At 41.7% G+C, this 24,113-nt stretch overlaps 1 protein-coding gene across 3 annotated transcripts in view; it reads left to right on the top strand.

Annotated features, from left to right (window-relative positions):
- PWWP2B (PWWP domain containing 2B) overlaps positions 1 to 24,113 on the top strand; it is a 72,996-nt gene that overhangs the window by 14,656 nt on the left and 34,227 nt on the right. For 2 of the 3 annotated variants that reach the window (XM_060768672.2, XM_060768671.2), the window contains exon 2: positions 4,924 to 5,254. In XM_060768672.2, the coding sequence (XP_060624655.2) occupies positions 5,088 to 5,254 (167 nt within the window). In that variant the 5' untranslated portion in view covers positions 4,924 to 5,087. Of the gene's footprint in view, positions 1 to 2,697; positions 2,721 to 4,923; positions 5,255 to 24,113 lie in introns of those variants that run through there. The other variant, XM_060768673.2, reaches the window with a different exon arrangement.

Genomic DNA, 24,113 nt, shown 5'->3' with positions numbered 1-24,113 from the left:
AATCCAGGAATATCCCTGAAATCCACAGTGCTTATTCCCGCATACCTTATTTCTCCTTGCAGGATCTCTCCTGTATTTAAATACAGAATTCCCCTCTTGCTTTAAAAGGAAGTGTTATCAGCCTGTGGCTGTAGGCCACATTACTAGGGTGAAAGATATATCCACTAAGGGTCCTTATTAGTAATATTACATGTAATATATATATAATAATATCTTATTAGTATTATATTGCATTACATTATAATATTATAATATTCCACACAGCCATATAACCCAAAATATCTGCTTTGAACTGGGTTATCTGCATCCACACTGCCATATATCCCAATTCAAAGCAGATAATGTGGGATTTTATTCAGCTGTGTGGAAGGGGGCTCAGTTGTATCATTCTGAGGCTCTGATCCTGTATCCACGTATTTGGAAACAAGTCTCAGTGTAATTAATGGTTGTCTGCATATGTTGGATTAGGGGAAAGGAGATATATGGACCATAATTCCCTTGTATTTGTGCCTGTGCCTTCATATCTTCAATCAGATGTAGTTTTGCCATGCCAGTTCCTTTCTCCAGAACTGTGCATTGGTGGTCTCTCATCCAAGCACTAACCACAGCTGACACAGCTTAGCTTTGAAAATCAGACTGGATCTGGTGCCTTGATGGTATTGAGGCCTTTCAAAATCCCTTTGACCTAAGTCATTTCAACCCAAATGTCCTGGAGGACATTGGACTAACCATGGTCCCATTTACATTATAATTATTGTTGCTATTATATGAGTCCGCGGTGGTGCAATGGGTTAAACCCTTGTGCTGGCAGGATTGAAGACCAACAGGTCGGAGGTTCGAATCTGGGGAGAGGGTAGATGAGCTCCCTCTGACAGCTCCAGCTCCCCATGCGGGGACATGAGAGAAGCCTCCCACAAGGATGGTAAAACATCAAAACATCTGGGCAATGTCCTTGCAGACGGACAATTCTCTCACACCAGAAGCGACTTCCAGTTTCTCAAGTCGGACCTGACATAAAAAAATTGCTATGATGATGATGATGATGATGATGATTATTATTATGTTTATTTATACTCTGTTTTTTTCTCTCCACGAGGAGACACGATGTGGCTCCTTGCCCATTTAAGGCAGTTTCAAACTGGTATTGAAGAGAGAAGTTTTGGTGTGCACACGATTATACAGGAAATCTTGGGCCTAGTTGTGGATTACACAAACCACAGAGCATGAGGATGAGGATGATATGGGAACTGTCTGATGTGTGATCCAATACAAAAGCCAGCATAGTGATCTTGTTTGCTGTGTACTAATCTTGTGTATCTAACAACAACAACAACAGCAATAATGTTGGAGCACAATACTCCTGACCTCACATTTGTGGGGGAAAAAACAAGTATGGATTCGATGTTGCAATCCCAGGTGACAGCAGGATTGACGAGAAGCAACTGGAAAAGCTTACAGAATATGAAGATTTAAAGACAGAACTGCAAAGACTGGCACATGCCAGTAAAAGTGGTCCCACTGGTGCTTGGCACACTGGGTGCAATGCCTAAAGACCTTGGCCTGCACTTAAAAACAATTGGAGCTGACAAAATTTCCATCTGTCAGCTGCAAAAGGCCACTCTACTGGGGTCTGCACGCATTATTTGCCGATACATCACACAGTCGTAGACACTGGGGCAGTGTCCGACGTGTGATCAAATACAAAAGCCAGCAGAGTGATCTTGTTTGCTGTGTACTAATTTTGTTGTGTATCTAATAATGATGATGATGTTAATAATTATTTATTTATTCCCCACATCTCTTTGGCTCAAGATGGGGTACAAAAGTGTTACAATGTTGAGGCCCTTTCTACATTGCCATATAAAATACAGATTTTTTTTTTGTGCTTTGAACTGGACTATATGGCAGTGTAGACTCATATAATCCAGTTCATATTAAGACTCATAGTCCAGATAATGTGCATTATTTACTTTGAAAATCTGGATTATATGGCAATGTAGAAGGGGCCTAAGAGCTTTCTTTCACACACTTTTGTGGAAGTTTCGTATCCGGCTTCCGCAATTTGAACCCAGCTTCGAGCTGCATTAAAAATTCAGTGTAGTTGAGGCCTAGGAGAGCTCCCAACTGCCAAGGGCTGCAATTTGAGGCAGGTTTGCATGTGTGCCTTCAAGTTGCCTGTTGGTTTATGGCAATCCCATGAACTTTATAGGGTCTTGTATTGTAGAAGGCTTTTATGGCTGGAATCATTGGGTTGTTGTAGGTTTTTCGGGCTATATGGCTATGTTCTAGAAGCATCCTCTCCTGACATTTCACCTGCATTTATGGCAGGCATCCTCAGAGGTTATAGGGTCTTCTTAGTAAGGAATACGTGAAGGTGGTTTTGCAAGTGACTTCAGAGCAAACTCCAGTGAGCTCCCTATCTGTGCATATGTTGTCCACCTGCATGAGGTTCAGCTGTTAACAAAACAGAAGAGTTTGTGTGTATGTGAGTATATATACATGGCTCGACTTTAAACCCAACTGAAATGAGCTGGATCTGAAAGCCACATGGAGGAGTACAGAGATCACCTGTGCTTTGGCTGGCAAGCCTGGAGAGCTTAGCTTTGTCTCCCGGCATGAGGCATGTGAGGGCACCAGAAAAGCATTTGCTTCCTGGTAAGCCTGCCTAGCAAGCTCCCCAGTGCAGAGCAAGGCACCTTTTAGCCTCCCACTCACTCCAGGTAAGTAAATATCCAGACAGGAAGGGAAGGCGTTGCATATTGCGGGCCCAAAGAATGACTTCTTTTTTTGCAGGTGAGGGAAGAGATCGGCACTGTTGGATTGCACTCTGTAACACGATTTTTGTTCCTGGGTGATAAATGTCATTTCCTAATAGGTTCTATCACAAAAACATGGAAAACGAGTGTCAAACTGCAAAAAACGTTGTTTTTTGTGGGACCTCCTGCAGGACATTTTGCTATAGTTTTGCAATGAATATCTCTTAGAGTCTCAACAGATTCAACATAGTTTGTGGCAGTCACAAAAACAAAGTTTCTGGATTATAACTATTTCCAAAGTCAGTACCGCACAATTAAACAGGAAACAACACTTTCAAACCAGGAACTTTTCCCCCCAAATTTTGTTACATAGTGTTAGTTTTGTTCACCCCTTGGCATTGGAGGGGTTGTTTTTGGTATCCCTAAACTGAACTGTTGTTGTTGCTGTTGTTATTGTTGTTAAGCCATGTTAAAATATTTGGAAAGATGTTACATGGAGGAGGGTGCCAAGCTGAGAATCGTGTGTGTGTGTGTGTGTGTGTGTGTATAGAGTCTTTCAACTAAGGATATTCTGGTTTTCCTTGTCTAGAGGGTTTGGCCCCCCTGGGCTGGCCTTTTAGGACCCTCTTCCAACTCGGTGAATGTGTGTGTGTATATATATATATATACACACACAAGCTGAATGGCCATCTGTGGGGAGGGTTTTGATGGTGTCTCCTTGCATGGCAGAAGGAGGGGGCTGGACTAGATGGCCTTTGGGGGGCCTCTCCTAACTTGTTGAATGTATAAATGCATGTGTGTGTGTATATGTGTGTTTGTGTGTGTATATATATACACACACAAGTTGGATGGCTATCTATGGGGAGAGTTTTGTTGGTGTCTCCCAACATGGCAGAAGGGGGGGGCTGGACTGGATGGCCTTTGGGGGCCCTCTTCCAACTCGGTGAATGTGTGTGTGTGTATATATATATACACACACAAGCTGGGTGGCCTTCTGTGGGGAGTGTTTTGATGGTGTTTCCTTGTATGGCAGGAGGAGTCTGGACTGGATGGTCTTTGGGGGCCCTCTCCCAACTTGGTGAATGTATGAATGCATGTGTGTTTGTGTTTGTATATATAGATATATATATACACACACAAGCTGGATGGCCATCTGTGGGGAGGGTTTTAATGGTGTTTCCCTGCATGGTTGAAAGGGGGGGGGTACGACTGGATGGCCTTTGGGGGGCCTTTTCCAACTTGGTGAATGTATGTGTGTGTGTGTATACACACACAAGCTGGATGGCCATTTGTGGGGAGTGTTTTGTTGGTGTCTCCCTGCATGGCAGAAGGGGGGGGGCTGGACTGGATGGTCTTTGGGGGCCCTCTGAACTTGGTGAATGCATGAATGCATGTGTGTGAATGTATATGTGTGTGTATATACACACAAGCTGGATGGTTATCTGTGGAGAGAGTGATGGTGTCTCCCAGCATGGCAGGAGGGGGGGGGCTGGACTGGATGGCCTTTGGGGACCCTCTTCCAACTCGGTGAATGTATGAATGTGTGTGTGTGTGTATATATGTACACACACACACACAAGCTGGATGGCCATCTATGGGGAGGGTTTTGATTGTGTTTTCCTGCATGGCAGAAGGTGGTGCTGGACTGGTCTTGGGGGCCCTCTTCCAACTTGGTGAATGTATGAATGCATGTGTGTGAATGTATGTGTGTGTGTGTGTATACACACACACACACAAACATACAAAATATGATATATGTATGCACACACAACTTGGGATATGGTGGCTCTCCTTCTCTGGAGGAGAGCTGGATGGCCATCGGTGGGGAGGGTTTTGATGGTGTCTCCCTGCATGGCTGAAGGGGGTGGGGTGGGGTGGGCTGGATGGCCTTTGGGAACTCTGAATGTATGTGTGTGTATACACACACAAGCTGGATGGCCATCTGTGGGGAGCGTTTTGATGGTGTCTACTTAAAGGCCATGTATTTCTATCCCGCTGGAATGTATTTCTATCCCGCTGGAAGGGCTCAGAGGGGCTGAGGCCTTGGGGCTCAGAGGGCAGCTCCCAGAAGAACAAAGGGGGGAGGAGCTGAACCCCGCTTTGTGTCCTCCTCTCCCCCCCCCCCCCCCCCAAATGATCTTGACTGGTTGCCTCTTGCTTGTTTCAGGGCTCCTCGGTGGAACGTTCCCGGGAGGGCGAGCCTCGTGACGTCAGCGCCCCTACTCCTAATCCTCCCTGCTGGGGAGGGGGAGCCATGAGGTCATCGCGGGGGCCAGCCTAGTTCTCTCTCCGGAGGCGGCACCACAAGCAGCAGGAGCAGCAGCAGCAGCCATGGAGGAGGAGGAGGCAGCAGGAGCAGCAGCAAGGGAGGCCCAGAAGCCGCAGGTCGGCTCTTTCCTGCCGGTGCTGGTGGAGCAGATGGCGGGCGACACCTTGGTGGTCACCTGGAGCAGCGGGGAGAGGCGCTTCACGGGGGTCCTGCTGGATTGCACGAAAAAGTAGGAAGGAAGAGTCTTTGCAACACCCCACTCTTTGCAGCAACCCCTCCTCCTCCTCCCATTGCACAAAACACTCCCAACGCGTGTTTGCAAGCAGAGAGGGGGGCTGGGGAGAAGTTGGTCGCCTCTGCTGAAGCAGAACAGTGCAGAGCAGGAGGCGGGATTAGGGCCTAATCCGGTTTGAGAGTTGCAAAAGAGGGAGGGGGGAGGGAAGGGAAGAGAAGAGGAGCTGGCTTCTATGTATCACCCCCAACCTTCCTTCCCAATTTAAGAGAGTGGTTTCATTGTCTCTTTAGTGCAACTACATTTCAGTTTGATCCCACTCTGACATTCCTAGGAGGCCTTTGCTCTCCTTGGCAGAGGAAGCTTGGGAAACTACAACTCCCAGGATCCCATAAATAGGGTGAAGAGGCATGGGTTACACTAGGTGACACAATGATTTATTCCTGAGTCAGAAATGTCATTTCCTCATTGGTTCTATCATAGGGGAAAAAGTTTATTAAACTACCAAAAACTTTGTTTACATACAGTTTTTCAATGAGTCTGTGCTAAGGAGCCTTGCACACAGCCATATATAATCCAAGGCCCTTCCAAACTGCCATATATCCCAGAATATCAAGGCAGAAAATCCCACACTATTCGCTTTGAACTGGGTTATTTGAGTCCACACTGCCCTATAATAATAATAATATCACACAGTCCTAGACACTTGGGAAGTGTTTGACTTGTGATTTTGTGATACGAAATCCAGCATATCGATGTCTTTTGCTGTGACATACTGTGCTTTTGTGTCAATAATAATAATGAGAGGGAACCCCCTAAAACTTCTTGGTCCCACAGAACAGATGCAAACAACCAACTTCCTTGGATGAAGCAAAAATCTTTATTTTTTTTTAGCATGGCCATGCAGAGACAGAATATATTGTCGAAGGCTTTCATGGCTGGAATCACTAGGTTCTTGTGGATTTTTTCGGGTTAGAGTCATTTCTCCTGACGTTTCGCCTGCATCTATGGCAAGCATCCTCAGAGGTAGTGAGGTCTGTTGGAATTAGGACAATGGGTTTATATATCTGTGGAATTGCCATAGATGCAGGCGAAACGTCAGGAGAAATGCCTCTAGAACATGGCTCTATAGCCCGAAAAAACCCTCAAGAACCAAGAGACAGAATAGCCGAAGACCAGAGAGTGTGCCTTCAAAAAAATAGCTTTCTGTCCTGTTATAATCTTCCTCTTTTATACAATTTTTTACTGTGTCAAGGAGTAACCTTTCAACCCATCTCCATTCTCCAATCAGATTATAATTTTTTTTGTCATGTCAGGAGTGACTTGAGAAACTGCAAGTCACTTCTGGTGTGAGAGAATTGGCCGTCTGCAAGGACGTTGACCAGGGGACGTCCAGATGATTTGATGTTATTATCATCCTTGTGGGAGGCTTCTCTCGTGTCCCCGCATGAGGAGCTGGAGCTGATAGAGGGAGCTCATCCGCCTCTCCCCGGATTTGAACCTGCGACCTGTCGGTCTTCAGTCCTGCCTTGCACAGGGGTTTAACCCACTGCGTCATCGGGGGCTCCATCAGATTATAATAATAATAAATAATAATAAAACTTTATTTATATACCGCTCCATCTCCCTGAGGGGACTCAGAACGGTTCCCAAGTAACATGACAAAATATACAGAGTAAAAAACATCATAACCGTAAGATTAACAAAACAAAATATAAGCATAAAAATTGTCGCCATAACACACATGTATTAGAAGTAATCCTGCCTGTTCAAGGCAATTTAAAAATTTAAAAGGCCAGGCCAAGATTTATGCAAGCCCAAAAATTGTAGGGGCCCCAGGAATTAAGTGAAATGCTATGGCAAGCAACAATAATATTAGGCGCGGGTCTGTGGCTGTTCATTCCGGGGCCGATTAGAGGAAATGATCTGGGTAATTGGTAGGAAGAATAAGGCTGTATTTGACAATGTGTAGGGCTGAGTTAGAACTAGTCATTTACAAAGGCTTGTTGAAACCACCAGGTCTTCCAGCTCTTACGAAAGGAGGGGAGGGATGGGGCCTGTCTTATTTCCCTTGGAAGGGCGTTCCAGAGATGGGGGGCCACCATTGAGAAGGCCCTCTCTCTCGTCCCTACCAACGGTAGTGGGACTGAGAGGAGGGCCTCCCCGGAAGATCTTAGAACTTGTGCCGGTTCATAGAAGGAGATGCGATCACGGAGACAGGCTGGGCCCGAACCTTATAGGGCAGTGCTTCTCAACCTGGGATCCCCAGATGTTTTCTGCCTTCAACTCCCAGAAATCCTAACAGCTGGTTAACTTGATGGGACTTCTGGGAGTTGTAGGCCAAAAACATCTGGGGACCCCAGGTTGAGAACCACTGGTTTAGGGCTTTATAGGTAATGACTTGCACCTTGAATTTGGCTCGGCAACTTATCGGCAGCCAGATTCTTAAAAACATGCTTTTCTCATTATTTGGCCATTTCGGCACTTCTAACCGATAAGCTCTACCTATGCGGCACCAGCATAGATAAACATATATATTTTTTGTATATAGATCAGCATTGAAATGTCAGGTCATTCTGTGTTTTTAGACACCTTGAACATCCTGTATATTCAAAACACATAATCTCCCTTTTGGCTTCCAATCTCCCGTACCCTTTTGCCGAGAAGGTTATCTTTACTCTTAAGTTTTTGCATTATTAAGCTCATTTACTCCTTCAATAATAATAATCATCATCATCATCTTTATTTATACCCCGCTACCATCTCCCCAAAGGGGACTCAGGGCAGCTTACATGAAGGGAGTACATTGCAACAAGATAAAACCAAAACAACAAAATAAACATCACGATTAAATCAGTAAAACACAAGAATACAATAAAAACAATACAAAACGAATACAATGCAAAATCAATCCCAAGGGTGGGCCACCTATACAAGTTAAAAAGATAAAAACTCAGGATGGAAAAAGAAATGTTATATTCCAGTTTAAAGCAGATAATGTGGGATTTGATTCAGCTGAGTGGAAGGGGCCTTAGAGGGCTATTCCACCCAACTATATAACCCAGAATATCAAAGCAGAAAATCCCACAATATCTGCTTTGAACTGGGTTATCTTGAGTCCATACTGCCCTATATTCCAGTTCAAAGCAGATAATATGGAATTTGGTTCAGCTGTGTGGAAAGGGCCTTAGAGGGCCATTCCACATCCATATAACCCAGAATATCAAAGCAGACTAACCCACATTATCTGCTTTGAACTGGATTATTTGAATCCATACTGTCCTATATTCCAGTTCAAAGCAGATAATGTGGGATTTGATTCAGCTGCATGGAAGGAGCCTTAGAGGGCCATTCCACACAGCCATATAAACCAGAATATCAAAGCAGAATAACCCACAATATCTGCTTTGAACTGGAATATCTGAGTCCACACTGCCCTATATTCCAGTTCAAAACAGATAATGTGGGATTTGATTCAGCTGTGTGGAAGGGGCCTGAAAGTCTCCACCAATTCAACATAGTTTGTGGCCTAGTTTCTGGAGTAGAACACCTACTTTCAAAGGGTTGCTGTGAGTTTTCCGGGCTGTCTTCCCATGTTCCAGAAGCATTATCTCCTGATGTTTCGCCCACATCTATGGCAGGAAACCTCGCAACCTATGAGGATGCCTGCCATAGATGTGGGCAAAACATCAGGAGAGAATGCTTCCAGAACATGGCTATACAGCCCAGAAAACTCACAGCAACTAAGTGATTCCGGCCATGAAAGTCTTCCAACAGCTACTTTAAAAGTCAGAACCACACAAATCAACAGGAAATAACACTTCCAAACCAGGAACATAATTTTTCAAATTTTGTTACATAGTGTTATTTTTAAATACTCTGTATATTTATTATTTTTTCCAGCAACATTGGTGGTGTTGCACAATTTGTAAACAGTAATTTTCCCCATATATGACTTCTATCACTTTATGTGCCAATTACACTGCGTGACCTCTATTAATGTCAATTATGCACCCTTTTGTGACCTGAGAAATGGGCAAACTGGGTAGCTGTGAGTTTTATGTGCTGTATGGCCATGCATTCTCTCCTGACATTTCACCCACATGTTTGGCAGACATACTCAGAGATTGTGAATTCTGGTAGAATCTAGGCATGTGATGTGTATATATCTGTGGAATGACGTGAGTAAGTACTCTTGTCTGTTTGAGGCAAGTGTGAATGGTCTTGCAGCTTCAAATCCTGGCTGCTACCTGCCTGGGGGAATCCTAAGTTAAGATAGAAAGGAAAGGAAAGGAGGAAAATTCAAGGGTGCAGAGAAATATCATAATATTCATTAGGTTGCTGTGAGTTTTCTGGGCTGTATGGCCATGTTCCAGAAACATTCATTCCTGACGTTTCACCCACATCTATTGCAGGCATCCTCAGAGGTTGTGAAGTCTGTTGAAAACTAGGCAAGTGGGGTTTATATAGCTGTGGAATGTCCAGGGTGGGAGAAAGAACTCTTTTATCTGCTTGAGGCAAGTGTGAATGGTCTTGCAGCTTCAAAGCCTGGCTGCTTCCTGTGAATTGTCTTGCAGCTTCAAATCCTGGCTGCTACCTGCCTGGGGGAATCCTAAATTAAGATGGACAGGAAAGGAGAAAAATTCAAGGGTGCAGAGAAGTATAATATTCATTATGGTTGCTGTGAGTTTTCCGGGCCGTATGGCCATGTTCCAGAAGCATTCTCTCCTGATGTTTCGCCCACATCTATGGCAGGCATCCTCAGAGGTTGTGAGGTCTGCTGAAAACTAGGCAAGTGAGGTTTATCTATCTGGGGAATGTCCAGGATGGGAGAAAAACTCATGTCTGCTTGAGGCAGGTGTGAATGTTCCCATTGGCCCCTTGATTAGCATTGAATGTCCTTGCAGCTTCAAAGCCTGGCTGGTTGCTGCCTGGCGGAGTCCTTTGTCTGCTTGGGGCAACTGTGAATGTTGCAAATAGAGAATCTATGGCCATTGGCTCTTTAAAAAATAAAAAAGGGGCAGAGGAAAGTGGAGTGCCTTTTAACCATTTTTTTGAAGGATAAGCCTGCTTCTGCCAGTGGTCAAGCCAGGAAAGTTCTGTAGCAACTTGGCAGGAAGTCCCTTTTTGGTTTTTTTCTCCTCTTTTCTTCCTCTTCCTGGTGAACTTCCACTTGCAGCTGAGGCACCGTGCTTAACCTCATGATGTCACGCCTTGCTGGAATTACAGGCTTCTTTGTTCAAAAGTATGGCATGCTTCAGGACGCCTCATACCTGGGATTGAGGCTACCTGAGTTTGCCACTTTTTTTAAAAAAAAGTTATTATTAAGTAGAGGATGCCTTCAATGTATTTTGAGTCCTGGAAAGAAAGAAAACAGCCTTCCACACGAAGAGGGAAGCAGCAAAACACATTTCTTCGTGATTTAGGGTTTCTATTTATTTAATTTTTTTTACTATAGTTTTCCCCACTCAATTTGGAAGGGGATTCAGAGTGGCTTCCAAATTGGCAATAATTCAATGCTGCATTAAGACATTTAAAAAACCATACAAAATACATTGTGCATTTAAATAAGTAGTTAAAAACAAAGCACATTGTCCTAAAATCACAGCCCATAGTAATATATAATAATATATTATATATATTATAATATATTATATATGTTATAATAGAATAAATTATATTTGTATATATGTGCTATAATACTGCATTATATATTATAATAAATTATAATATATTAATATATGTTATAATAATATAATTATTATATTTTTATATTATAATAGAATATATTATAGTTATATGTGTGTGTGTATATATATATATAAAATTATATTAAGATGTTATATTACATTATAATTATTATATTATTTAATTTAATTTTTATATATCATGTTATTTACGTTACTAGCTGCCCCTGTCACGTGTTGCTGTGGCCTAGTTTGTTTGTATATGTGTATGTGTGTTTATATATGTGTGTGTATATATATTTGTATATATGTGTGTTTGCATGTATATATGTATACATGCATATTGTGTATATGTGTGTGCCTGTCTATATGCATATTTGTGTGTATATATGTATGTATGTAGATATGTATGTCTGCATGTATATGTGCATGTGTATATGTGTGTATGTTTTTGTATGTGTGGATATGTGTACATTTGTGTGTGTTTATGCATATATATACATGTGTGTATGAATGTGTGCATGTGCATATGTATATGAGTGTATGTGTATATGTATATATGGTGTATTTGTTGGGTATTTAAGTCTGTTCCACTGGGGCTTTGTATGCGCGCGCGTGTGTGTTTATGGGTGATGGACACTAATTGGACTGTTAGGTGTATTGTGTCCAAATTTGGTGTCAATTCATCCAGTGGTTTTTGTGTTATGTTAATCCCACAAACGAACATTACATTTTTATTTATATAGACTAGCACTCCCCTGCCACGCGTTGCTGTGGCCCACATGGGGGTTGTGTGTGGGAGGTTTGGCCCAATTCTATCATTGGTGGGGTTCAGAATGTTCTGTGATTGTAGGTGAACTACAAATCCCAGCAACTACAACTCCCAAATATCAAGATTCTATTTTCCCCAAACTCTACCAGTGTTCACATTTTGGCATATTGAGTATTTGTGTAGAGTTTGGTCCAGATCCATCATTGTTTGAGTCCACAGTGATCTCTGGATGTAGGTGAACTACAACTCCAAAACCAAAGGGCACTGCCCACCAAACCCTTCCAGTATTTTCTGTTGGTCATGGGAGAACTGTGTGCCAAGTTTGATTCAATTTCATCGTTGGTGGGGTTCAGAATGCTCTTTGAGTGTAGGTGAACTATACATCCCAGCAACTACAACTCCCAAATGACAAAATCAATTTTTTTGAGTGAAGGACATACATTGGGTTGTTAGGTGTCTTGTGTCCAAATTTGGTGTCAGTTCATCCAGTTTTGAGTTCTGTTAATCCCACAAATGAACATTACATTTTTATTTATATAGATTATTTCTTTGGGGGGGGGGGAGTGCTGGTTGCTTGAGAGTTCCTGTTAACAGAGAGTCTACTGTATGAAATCAAAGGTGTCTCTGACCATTGCATTGCACAACTTTGGGCCCTTCCACACAACCATATAATCCAGAATCTCAAGGCAGAAAATCTCACAATATCTGATTTGAACTGGTTTATCTGAGTCCACACTGCCATATTCGATTCAGAAAATGTGAGATTTTATTCTGCCCTATGGAAGGGACCTTGGGCTCCCCTTAATAAAGCAGCTTCGTCTTTAAAAATAAAACTTTATAAACTAGTTGCAATGAAAGAGATTTAAAGCAAGGTGATTTCTTCATCTAGCAAAAAGGCTGTTTTATAAAATATCCTGAGCACGCTGCTTTTCTTTTGCCCTAAAATAGCGAAAACGTCTTTGCGATGCACTCACTGTATAAAAACAGGATTCCAAAGAGCCGGTGGCAAAGATCACAAGGTTTTTAGTAAATGTGGGCTTTCAGTCCTCATTTTATTTTCGGCGTGGAAATGGAAATAAATGTTTCCCACTTATGGAAGCACCAAATGCAATTGTTTTGCTTAATGAGGTCTTATTCCCGTTCTCTCCCCTCCTCCCTTTCGCAGTGTGCTGCTCCCATTAGCCTTTGACAGTTATCCTGCAGGCATTATAATTAGCAACGCCAGCCACTAGTAATGGTAAAGTCGGGAGAGTGTAACATATGGGTTTCGTGCAAATTTTGAACACACAATTATTTTCTATGTGTGAAACCTGGCCCATATTACACAACCTATATGCAGCTAATTGTGGGTTGTTTGGCTTTTATTCCCTCCCTCCTGAATTCCAATTTTCCAAGCTACGGTGGTAATGGCGCTGATATATTCCAGTAGCCACAGAAGGCTCTTAGCATTGTGTGTCCAGCCATTGCTGCAGCTGTATTGATTTCTTTCTGGCACTTAAAGACTCTGATGGAAATTAACATAGCCACAATGCACAGCAATAATTGTGCACAGGACTGGCTGGAACAAACAGGAGAGAGAGAAGAACAGCGTCTCTTCAAAAAGTCCCATTCGTTTCTATAGGATAGGTGTATGGGTAGTGTCATCTTTGATCATTACCCCACTCTTGCTTTCTTCTTGAAATGGTTTTAATTCTATATTACTTCCATTTATTAATTCTTCAGTGGTTTCTACTCTGACCAAACAGACCCCAAGGTACGAACAAGATAGGTTTTGTAGGTTTGTTGTAAGTTGAATTTTATATAAGTCCAAACAGGTACATTTTAATTGTAACACAAACCATATGTGTGTTTGTATTTAGAGCAGTGTTTCTCAACCTGGGGGTCGGGACCCCTGTGTGGGTCATGAGGGGTGTCAGAGGGGTTCCCAAAGACCATCAGAAAACATAGTATTTTCTGTTGGTCCATGGGGGTTCTGTGTGGAAAGTTTGGTCCAATTCTATCATTGGTGGGGTTCAGGATGCTATTTCATTGTGGGTGAACTATAAATCCCAACAACTACAACTCCCAAATGGCAAGGTCTATTTTAGGTGAAACACTACCAGTGTTCACATTTGGGCATATTGAGTATTTGTGCCAAGTTTGATCCAGATCCATCATTACTTGAGTCCACAGTCTGGATATAGGTGAACTACAACTCCAAAAACTCAAGGTCAATGTCCACCAGAACTTCCCAATATTTTCTCTTGGTCATGGGAATTCTGTGTGCCATGTTTGATTCAATTCCATCATTAATGGAGTTCAGAAGGCTCTTTGATTTAAGGTGAACTATACATCCCAGCATTACCAAATTACAAAATCAATCACCCCTAACCCCACCAGTATTCAAATTTTGGGCGTATTGGGTATTTTTGTCAAATTTGGTCCAGTGACTGAAAATACATCCTGCATGTCAGATATTTACATTACAATTCATAACAGTAGCAAAATTACGGTAATGAAGTAGCAACGAAAATAACGTTATCGTTGGGGGTCACCACAACATGAGGACCTGTACTAAGGGGTCGCGGAATTAGGAAGGTTGAGAAACCCTGATTTAGAGAGTGTGTGTGTGTGTGTATATATATACACACACACAAACACACACATATAAATAAATAAATAAATAAATAAATAAATAAATGTAATGTTTGTTTGTGGGATTAACAGTACTCAAAAACCACTGGACGAATTGACACCAAATTTGGACACAATAAACCCTCTCAGACCAACGAGTGACCATTACTCATAAAAACATTGAAAAAAGACTTTAAAAGGCAGAAAACAAAAAAAAAATTACAATGCATTTGCAAAACCACATATATACGCAGACACACATATATACACATATACACAAATATATACATACATATATGCATATATATACACACAAAACATACACAGAAAGGGGGAAGAAAGGAAGGAGAGAAAGAGGGAAAGGAGGGGAGAAAGAAAGGAAGGTAGAGAAGGAAGGAAGGAGAGAAGGAACGAAAGAGAGAATGAGGGAGGGAAGGAAGGGAGGAAAGAGACAAGAAAAGATGGAACTAAAGAGCAAAGGAAGGGAGGAAAGAAACAGAGAAGGAAGGAAGAAGAAGGGAAAGTACAAGGGGGGAAAAAGAGGGAAGGAAGGAGGGAGGGAGGGAAAGAAGGAAGGAGAGAAAGAAAGAAAGGAGGGAAGGTTGGCCACTGCAACGCATGGTGAGTAAAGCTAGTGTTTATACACACACACAAACACACACAAGCTGTCCCCTGCCATGCGTTGCTATGGCCCAGTCTGTGTATATGTGTTTTGTGTATATATATGTGTGTATATATTTGTTTATGTGTGTGTTTGCGCATGTGTGTGTGTGTGTTTGGTTTTGCGCATGCATTGTAATGTAATTTTTGTTTTTTGGCTTTTTAATTCTCTTCTGCTGTGTTTTCAAGTGTTTTTTAATGAGTGACGGTCACTCGTTGGCCTGATAGGTGTATTGTGTCCAAATTTGGTGTCAATTGGTCCAGTGGTTTTTGAGTCATCTTAATCCCACAAACGAACATTACATTTTTATATATATAGGTTGTAGAAGTGATTAGGGACCTTCTCCCTACAAATGTTTCCCTTCCTTTGTTCACGAGAGAAGGTTGCATTTGGGTTGGGATTTTTTCCTGAAGTAGCTGTGATTTTCGAGCTCATCTGAAATAGTCAAAGAATAAATAATAGGTTTCCTCCCGCAAATCGCAGGGCAGAATTAAGGGGTTTAGAAAACACCCCTCCTGACTGTGCTTGTTTTGGCCGAGTGACAATCCCTTCCCCCAGCAAATCATCCTGTATAAAAGTGGTATCTGGGGTTTTTTTTAGTGCAAGGCTAAACCAGCTTTATCTCTTGTTTTCTTTTCCTAGCCACCCAGGCAGTTCAAAAGACCGGGGCCTGCCTGCCCACTTCGAGCATGCCTTTATTTCCAGCCCTCCTTTTGCTTTAACCCTTGCTTCTTTCCTGATCTCCTCCCTTCGTTTAATGTGGTTGTCACCAACCATCTAAAACGCTTCCAGAATTGGCCTCTTTAACAGTTTTGCCGCTCGCATTTTCTCCTTAAAGGACACCTGAATTGGAGGCTCCCATCTGAAATGGATGGAAATAGAGTGAAAGAGGAAAAAAAAAGAGAAGATCCAGAGTAAAAAGAAGCAGCAATGCCTCCCTAGTAGGCAGAAATAAAGACAGGCTGCTATTGTCAAATGGAGAGCGGAAGGGAGGAAGAGTAGCTCAGACACAAAAATAAATCAAGTGGGAAACAACAGAAATAGCAAAACTAGGAATCAAGGTATTATTAAGAGAAGATGAGGGGGAAAGAAAACCTTAATATCTGCAAATACAGTTATGATTTTGCTACTTATATGGGATTTGAGTTGGAAATGAACCTCTTCTTTCAAGTGACTAGATCAGGACCAGGTTGTGACACAGTTGGTTGGGAATCAGCTGCATTAAAATCACGACTGACCAAGAGGTCATGAGTTCGAAGCCCAGGTTGGAGTGAGCTTCTGGACATATGTTTAGCTTGCTGTCAACCTTTGTAGCCGAAAGACAGTTGCATCTGTAAAGTAGGAAATTTGGATACCGCTTATGCGGGGAGGCTAATTTAACTAATTTACTACGCCATAAAAACTCACCAGCATGCAAAAGAATGAGGAAGTACTCTATCGGTGTCACAAGTGGATGGTGACGTAATCCCTCATGGCCGGAATTCAAAAACCATACTCTCATGAAACTGGAAAGTTAAATAGCCTCTGTGTCTCTGTCTATATATGTTGTGTGTTTATGGCATTGAATGTTTGCCATGTATATGTGCATTGTGATCTGCCCTGAGTCCCCTACGGGGTGAGTAGGGCAGAATATAAATGCTGTAAATAATAGTAATCAGTGGTTCTCAATCTTTTTAATGCCGCAACCCCTTAATACAGTTCCTAATGTTGTGGTGACCATAACATTTTTGTTGCTACTTCATAATTGTAATTTTGCTACTATTATGAATCGTAATGTAAATATCTGTTATGCGGGATGTGTTTTCATTCACTGGACCAAATTTGGCACAAATACCCAATACGCCCAAATTTGAATACTTGTGGGGATGTGGCGGGGGTGGGTGGGTGATTTTGTCATTTGGGAGTTGTAGTTGCTAGGATTCATAGTTCACCTTCAATCAAAAAGCATTCTGAATTCCGCCAATGATGGAATTGAACCAAACTTGGCACACAGAACTCCCTTGACCAACAGAAAATACTGGAGAGATTTGGGAGGAATTGACAATGATTTAGGGGAGATGTAATTCACCTACATCCAGAGAGCACTGTGAATTCAGACAATGATGGATGCTGGGCCACTCTCAGACCCACATCGCACGGGTGCTTTTTCATGTCTTGAAGGGTCTCGCTGGCATGAGCCTCCCTCCAGCCTTGCACACTCTCCCTTGCCTGTGCATGCATACCACGCTGCCATGCGCCAAACATACCTGCTCTCCCCTCCCCTCTTGAAGTTTCAGAAACAGCCCCTTGGCTGAGAGGCCATCTGAGTGGCCAACCAATCATAGCAGAAGAAGACTTTTGGTGGAAAGATTTGCCATCTGTTTCCAAAAAGGAAGAGAAGGACAGACATTAGGAAGAACTTCCTGACTGTGAGAGCTGTTCAGCAGTGGAACTCTCTGCCCCGTAGTGTGGTGGAGACGCCTTCTTTGGAGGCTTTTAAACAGAGGCTGGATGGCCATCTGTCGGGGGTGCTTTGAATGCAATTTTCCTGCTTCTTGGCAGGAGGTTGGACTGGATGATTCTAGGCGGAAAGATCTTCAGCCTTCTTTGCCAAAGGGGTTCCTAATACCATCAAAAATATATGTTTTCTGATGGTCTTTGGCGACCCCTCTAAAACCCCCTCACTACCCTCTCAGGGGTCCCAACCCCTGGACAAGATGCATGTTGACTTACAACAATATTCAGAGGTCGCATGCCATTGCCTTCCAATGATTACAGTCTACTGTACTGAGCATTTCTTGGCTGCTCCCCATCCGATTACTAATCAAGCTTAATGGGAGTTACTAGACTGCATTTATTAAAAGAGACACTGAAAGGATTTTTTTAAACCAAGCCTCAGAAAACAACTGACCACATGACTTCTTGATCTTTCGTAGCAGATAAATTTGCATGCATCCACTGGTGCTTTCCCATAATATAAATCCAGCTTCTGGCTGCCTATATGCTTAGTTATTTTATTAAAATGCTTTGATTGTATTTATTAGCTAGTGGGCCACAAATGTAAGTTGATTTTTGGTCAGCTATTTTATGTGACGAGACCTTGGGAATTGATTATAATTAGTTCCTTTTCCCAATAATCAAGATATATTGACAACTTCATCATTTACAATCCAACCAGTCTTTTGTGCCGCTCCAAATATGTTGTCTAATGGATTACATTTTAGGTAAAAATAGAAGAAGAGAAGCTGAGGTTTTATGTCCTATCCATCCTGTGCCATAGCCAGGTTGTTTTTAGGAAATGTTTGCTCACTCTGTGGAAAGGCAAGGTAGTGATGGGAAAATTTTTAAAAATTATTTTACTCTCTGCTATTGGTTCTTGATTTCTTGAGTTCAGCAGTGTTTTGACTACCCAATATATTATTGTTATTATTTTATTGTTATCATATATATATATATTAGCTGTCCCCTGCCACACAATGCTGTGGCCCAGTCTGTTGATCTGGAAAATAAAGTAATGAGAAAATGTTGGTTTCTAATATATGTAATTTCTTTATGCTTGTGGGTAAACAGTATTTCTTGCTGTTTCTTTGTCATTATTGGTGTGGAGAGTGTCTGGTTTGCCCACCCTGGAACATGCAACATTTAATTGTCCTTCTTTAAGAGTCCCTTTCAAATCTATGATACTATATTTGTGTGTGTGTGTGTGAATCATATCTGTTTATATCTATGGCTGGATGGCTCTTTGTCAGGAGGGCTTTGATTACGTTTTCTTGGCCTGGTGAAGGGAGTTGGACTGGATGGCCTTGAGTATTTTCTGTTGGTCATGGGGGTTCTGTGTGGGAAGTTTGGTCCAATTCTGTCGTTGGTGGGGTTCAGAATACTCTTTGATTGTAGGTGAACTATAAATCCCAGTACAACTCCCAAATATTAAGGTCTATTTCCCCCAAACTCCATCTGTGTTCATATTTGGGCAAATGGAATATTCATGCCAAGTTTGGTGCAGATCCGTCATTGTTTGAGTCCATGGTAGTCTCTGGATGTAGATGAACTATAACTCCCAAACTCAAGGTCAATTCCCACCAAACCCTTCCAGTATTTTCTGTTGGTCAAGGGAGTTCTGTGTGCCAAGTTTGGTTCAATTCCATTGTTGATGAAGTTCAGAATGCTCTTTAATTGTAGGTGAACTATAAATCTCAGCAACTACAACTCTCAAATGACAAATCATAATTTTTTGAGTGATGGTCACTCCTTGTGTTGTGAGATGTTTTGCTGCCGAATTTGGTGTGATTTCGTTCATTGGTTCTTTTGTTTTTAAGGTACTCATTATGCACAGAGCATTTTTATATAGATAGATAAATCATTTCTCCCAGTGGGGAGTAGATCTGCAAAAAAAATACTTGCAGCCCCCCCTTACATGTGAGGGTTTTTTTTACAGCTCAACACAAAGTGCTTGTAAATAAACTCATAAGCTTATCTGTTCCATATTTACTTGGAAGCAAAATAATCACAACCTTCACCAGGACTAATTCCCAACATAGTATTCATAGGGTTCAGTTTTGCTGGGCTTCTCTTGTCTGTGAATTATAGAATGATGTGGAATGGGATGCTGAGAACATCAGCAAAGCACGGGAGGCAAGGTGGGTATAAATTATGGGACTCGTCATTGTGTGGTCCTCTTATTTGTTGCTGCATTGCAATGCCCATTAACCCTGAGGGCAGGGTTAGTTGTAACGAATGATGTTGAGGTCTGGTCATATCTAAAATACTGTATATTCCTGTAACTCTATTCTGGCATTATATACCTGATTTGAGTCACGATGTGCAGAAGAGACTGTGGCCCCTTCTACACTGCTGTATATCCCAAGATCTGATCCCAGATTATCTGCTTTGAACTGGATGATATGAGTCTTTACTTCTGGATAATCTGCGATCAGATTGTTGGGCGAGTGGGGCTTATTAACAAAATACCTTCCTCATAAATGCAGAGCAGAGTAACATGGCAGCAGCAGCAGCAGCATGACCCACTGCCAGTACCCCAAAATTATTGTAAAAGAAACAAAAAGACACAGATCAATGTTATCTCTTTCATAGGAGGCTTTTCTTTATAGAAAAATAATATGGTTGAACGAGGTTTCCATGACACAAATAAAGTTCAACCTTCACATTGGAGCTTCACACAATGAGGCCTTCTCATACTGAGGCTTACCTCACAGACTAAGGCCTACCTCACACTGAGGCCTTCTCACATACTGAGATCTTTCTCTCACTGAGGCAAACTAACACAGAGACCTACTAAGCTACAGACACACCTGCTTATATAGAACTGCAGCTTTTCCTGAGTCATTGCATTAATTTAACCATTTCAGTGCTTGATTGACATTTTTGTAATTAAAAATACCTAGTTAATTTTTAATATTTCTGACACGGATCCTGGGATATAGGGTCGTGTAGAAGGGACCTGTATTCTTCATAGAGTAAGGCTCAAGTTTAAAGAGGAAGAGTTGCACACAGAAACTATCCGTATCAACAAGGATGCTGGAAAATCCTTGCTTGTACAGTCGTTCTCCATGATAATGGGAACATCTCTTCAGACTTATCGCTTTCCCTGCAGGGAAAGCAATGGTGGAAGCTAATGTTAAGATGTCTGGTTGGCAGAAATGGGTGCAGTGTAGAAGGCTTCTTCAATTATTTGTAAGGGATTCTCAGAAATATTTAAGCTATTGGGAGTTGCATGGTTGCCACATGGAAAGTATTTGTGTGTAGTGACACAGTTGAAAACGTGCTCCCAAACTGGTATATATAAGTTAATATGAAGTTAATTTGTATGGTGAGTGGCAATGAATGGATACCTCTTCAGGTAGTGACAATCGTCATATGGCTTCAAAAGTATCTTTGGGGAAGCGAGGGAGGAAAGGTTGGCGTCAAGGCCACAGCATCTGAACCACAGGCATGTTTGTTGCCACATCTGATGGAGCCCAGTGTTTATGAACATTTCATTTAATGCATGTGATGGTAGAACCCGAAACTCTTCTCCATTGATTACATCTGTTTATGAATGCTTGAAAAGAATTTGTGAGTGATCCTTTGAGGTGACAACTATGCAGCTTCTAGTTATCTGGATGTGCCCCTTTTCTTGTACTGTATACCCACTCTCACTCAAGATTATAGACACAACTGGCAGAATTTCTGTTTTCCTGCCCATGTCATGAACTCATAATATTGTATTTACTTGAGTCTAATGCGCCATCTAATGTAATGCGCACCTCAATTTAAAAAACCCAACAAAGTATTTACCATGTTACCCAGATCTAATGCACACCCTAATTTTGGGAAGGTGATGTAGTCAAAAAGGTGAGCATTAGAATCGAGTAAATACGGTTTATGAAACTATTTTTCATAATCTGTATTCTGCAGTCGTAGCACTAGTTCTTCCTTCTAGCTCATTTTTGTTTCTTCTCTCTGGAAGTAGCTCTCTGGGGAATCAGACGTAGGTCTTTTCGAATAAAATTTTAAACTGGTGATGCCAGCAATAGAACCTAGGCAACTCTAATGGCAAACCATGTGATGCATTGTTTGTTGACATTGGATTAGAGATGCCCTAGTTCAGATCCCTGCACCACTGTGAGACATGCTGAATGCCATGGCACAAGTCACTGTCTTGACATTCGTGTTTGCAATAATCTCTGTAGCATTGCTCATTCCTATGTTCTATCCAGGTACAAAAAAATCTCTTACATCCAGAGTACCTAGTTAGAACTATCACATATATGTGCCTTAGGGTCCCCATAAGTTGGAAAATGCTTATTATATGTGTTCGTGCATATTTCATGCAAGCTGTTAGTACAGCCCCCTACAATTTGTGTGGGATACAACTCTTTCTGTTCCTAAGAAGAGCTGCCTTGGGAGATTTTGAGGATGGTGTTTTGTGTGCGTATGTGTTCTCAGGGAGAGTGGAAGATCTGAAACAGGAAAGAGACCGAGGAGAGCACTGAGAGAATAAACAAATGTCAAAGATGAGGATTAAAAGCACCAACTAGAAAGGCAGTCAAGAGTGAAACTGCAGCTAATACTCACAATGCAGATTTCATACCAGCACAGTTTGGAGGCAAGAAAATGGCAAGATGAAACCTACATTTTCATTCCAACACAGGCCTGGGTGTCAAATCTGATGTACTGAATTTTATCTTGACCTTTGTTTTGTTTTGCAACTTAAACAATACTATGAGCTGAGTTGTTTCTAATTTTCTATTATGAATCGGTTTTTGGTCAACTTTAGAATTGGTTTGGTTATTTGGGGTGCTGATTCAGAAAATTGCATTAAATAGACCACATCAGCTCTAATTTCTGATACAGAACATCTCATCCAGTAGTTGCCATCTGCTCATCCACAGAAAACCATATTTAATAAGCCTTGGCACTATAAGAGTGTTTTGCAAGACCATTCGCTCACATTGCAACGGTATAGTAACGGTGAGACTGTGGACCATATTTCCTTGCGGACCACTGGTAGTCCACAGATCACATGTTGGGAACCATTGTCTTAGCCTGTATAACACATGTGCATAACTAAAACAAGGTCCCTTTTACAGAAGATATTTTATAGCGCATTAATATTATTCTATCTTGTGTGGCTACAGCCTATAGAATACTGAATTCATAGGTTGTTGAAGCATCAGAACTCTTGGCCAAGGAATTTTAATTCTCGTGAGTCTGTAGGATGCCTCCATGGTAGTTAAAGTGGGATCAAAGTGCTACAAATGTCTAATGTGAAAGAGATCCAGGATATTAATCAATAATCTGGGTAGTGTTCATGTGTGTGAAATGTTACTTCTGAACAGCTACCTGTGTAAAAATTGGTAATCTTTATACACATCTCTATATATTTGTGTTGAATGTTACAGCACAATATACTTCTCTTGCACCTTTTATCTATCCCTTAATACACAAATGGGTCGATTGTGAAGATTAAATAGGATAATTTCCCCCCTTTTTGTACTGTAAACTTCTTAAACCAGGGCTAGGCACGGAACATCTCCCCAGGATGTTTTTGTGGCCTTTGACTCCTACCCCACCCTTTGTCTGGTTGAATTGCCTGTCTTGGAAGCTTTCCAGAGTGGCAAGTCACTTATTAATCACATCGCAGTGCCTTCTATTTGTTATAAAACAATACAGTTTTGGAAAACACAGTTTCTACCCACTGTTGGTTTGTTGTTGTTTTGGCAGACCTTAGAAACTTTCTTGGAGGCAGAAAATCGAGGTGGTGTTTCCCAGATCTTTCTAGGCAAGGAGGGGAAAGGCCAAGCAGATTGTGTCACGCTAGATTTTATTCCCTCCAAAACGGCTCTTCCAAACTGTGTAAAGATGTGAGAACTGTGGGTGCAAAAAGCCTGGATATAAAATAACAGGGCTCATCTGGTACAGCAGGCAAAATGATCAGAAAGGGGTATACAGTATTTGCTATTTGTAATCAGTGATTGGAGACAGTGCAAATTCCTTTAATGTTTGACCCCAAATGCAGGACTTACTCACAGTCTTCTCGGTGCAATACTTGCTCTGAATAACCCTTCGGTTGCAATCTGTGTCAGCTGCTTAGTAAGCATAACACTTATGTAACAAGCAGGCATACTAAAATCCAAGCAAAACATCATAGCTGAGAGTTCCAAGTGATTCATCCTAGCACTGCACCTTGTTTCTGTAGTAGAGTTGGGGCTCACAGGTTGAAGTCCCTCAAACTTTTTTGTGACAAGGGACTATTACATCACCACCACCTATCCTTGGGCTTCCCTGTTAGCACTGACTTCATTTGCAATCTCGATGATGATGATGATGATGATGATGATAATCCAAATAATAGAATAATAGAAATCCAGCATATATATCTCATTTGCTGTGGCATAGTGTGATAATAATAATAATAATAATAATAATAATAGATCATATCCTCAGCTGCTGCAAGAAGATTGTGCAGACAGACTATAAGCAGAGGCATAACACCGTTGCTCAGATGATTCATTGGAACTTGTGCCACAAATACTATCCGCCTGCAACAAAGAACTAGTAGGATCACAAGCCTGAAAAAAGTTACAGAAAATGAGCATGTCAAACTACTCTGGGACTTCTGAGTACAGACAGACAGAGTTTTGG

This window comes from Anolis sagrei, chromosome 3 (assembly GCF_037176765.1).
Source record: "Anolis sagrei isolate rAnoSag1 chromosome 3, rAnoSag1.mat, whole genome shotgun sequence".
Taxonomy (NCBI): Eukaryota; Metazoa; Chordata; class Lepidosauria; order Squamata; family Dactyloidae; genus Anolis; species Anolis sagrei.
The sequence above is the reverse complement of the archived record's forward strand: the minus strand, read 5'-3'. Positions and strand labels throughout refer to the sequence as shown.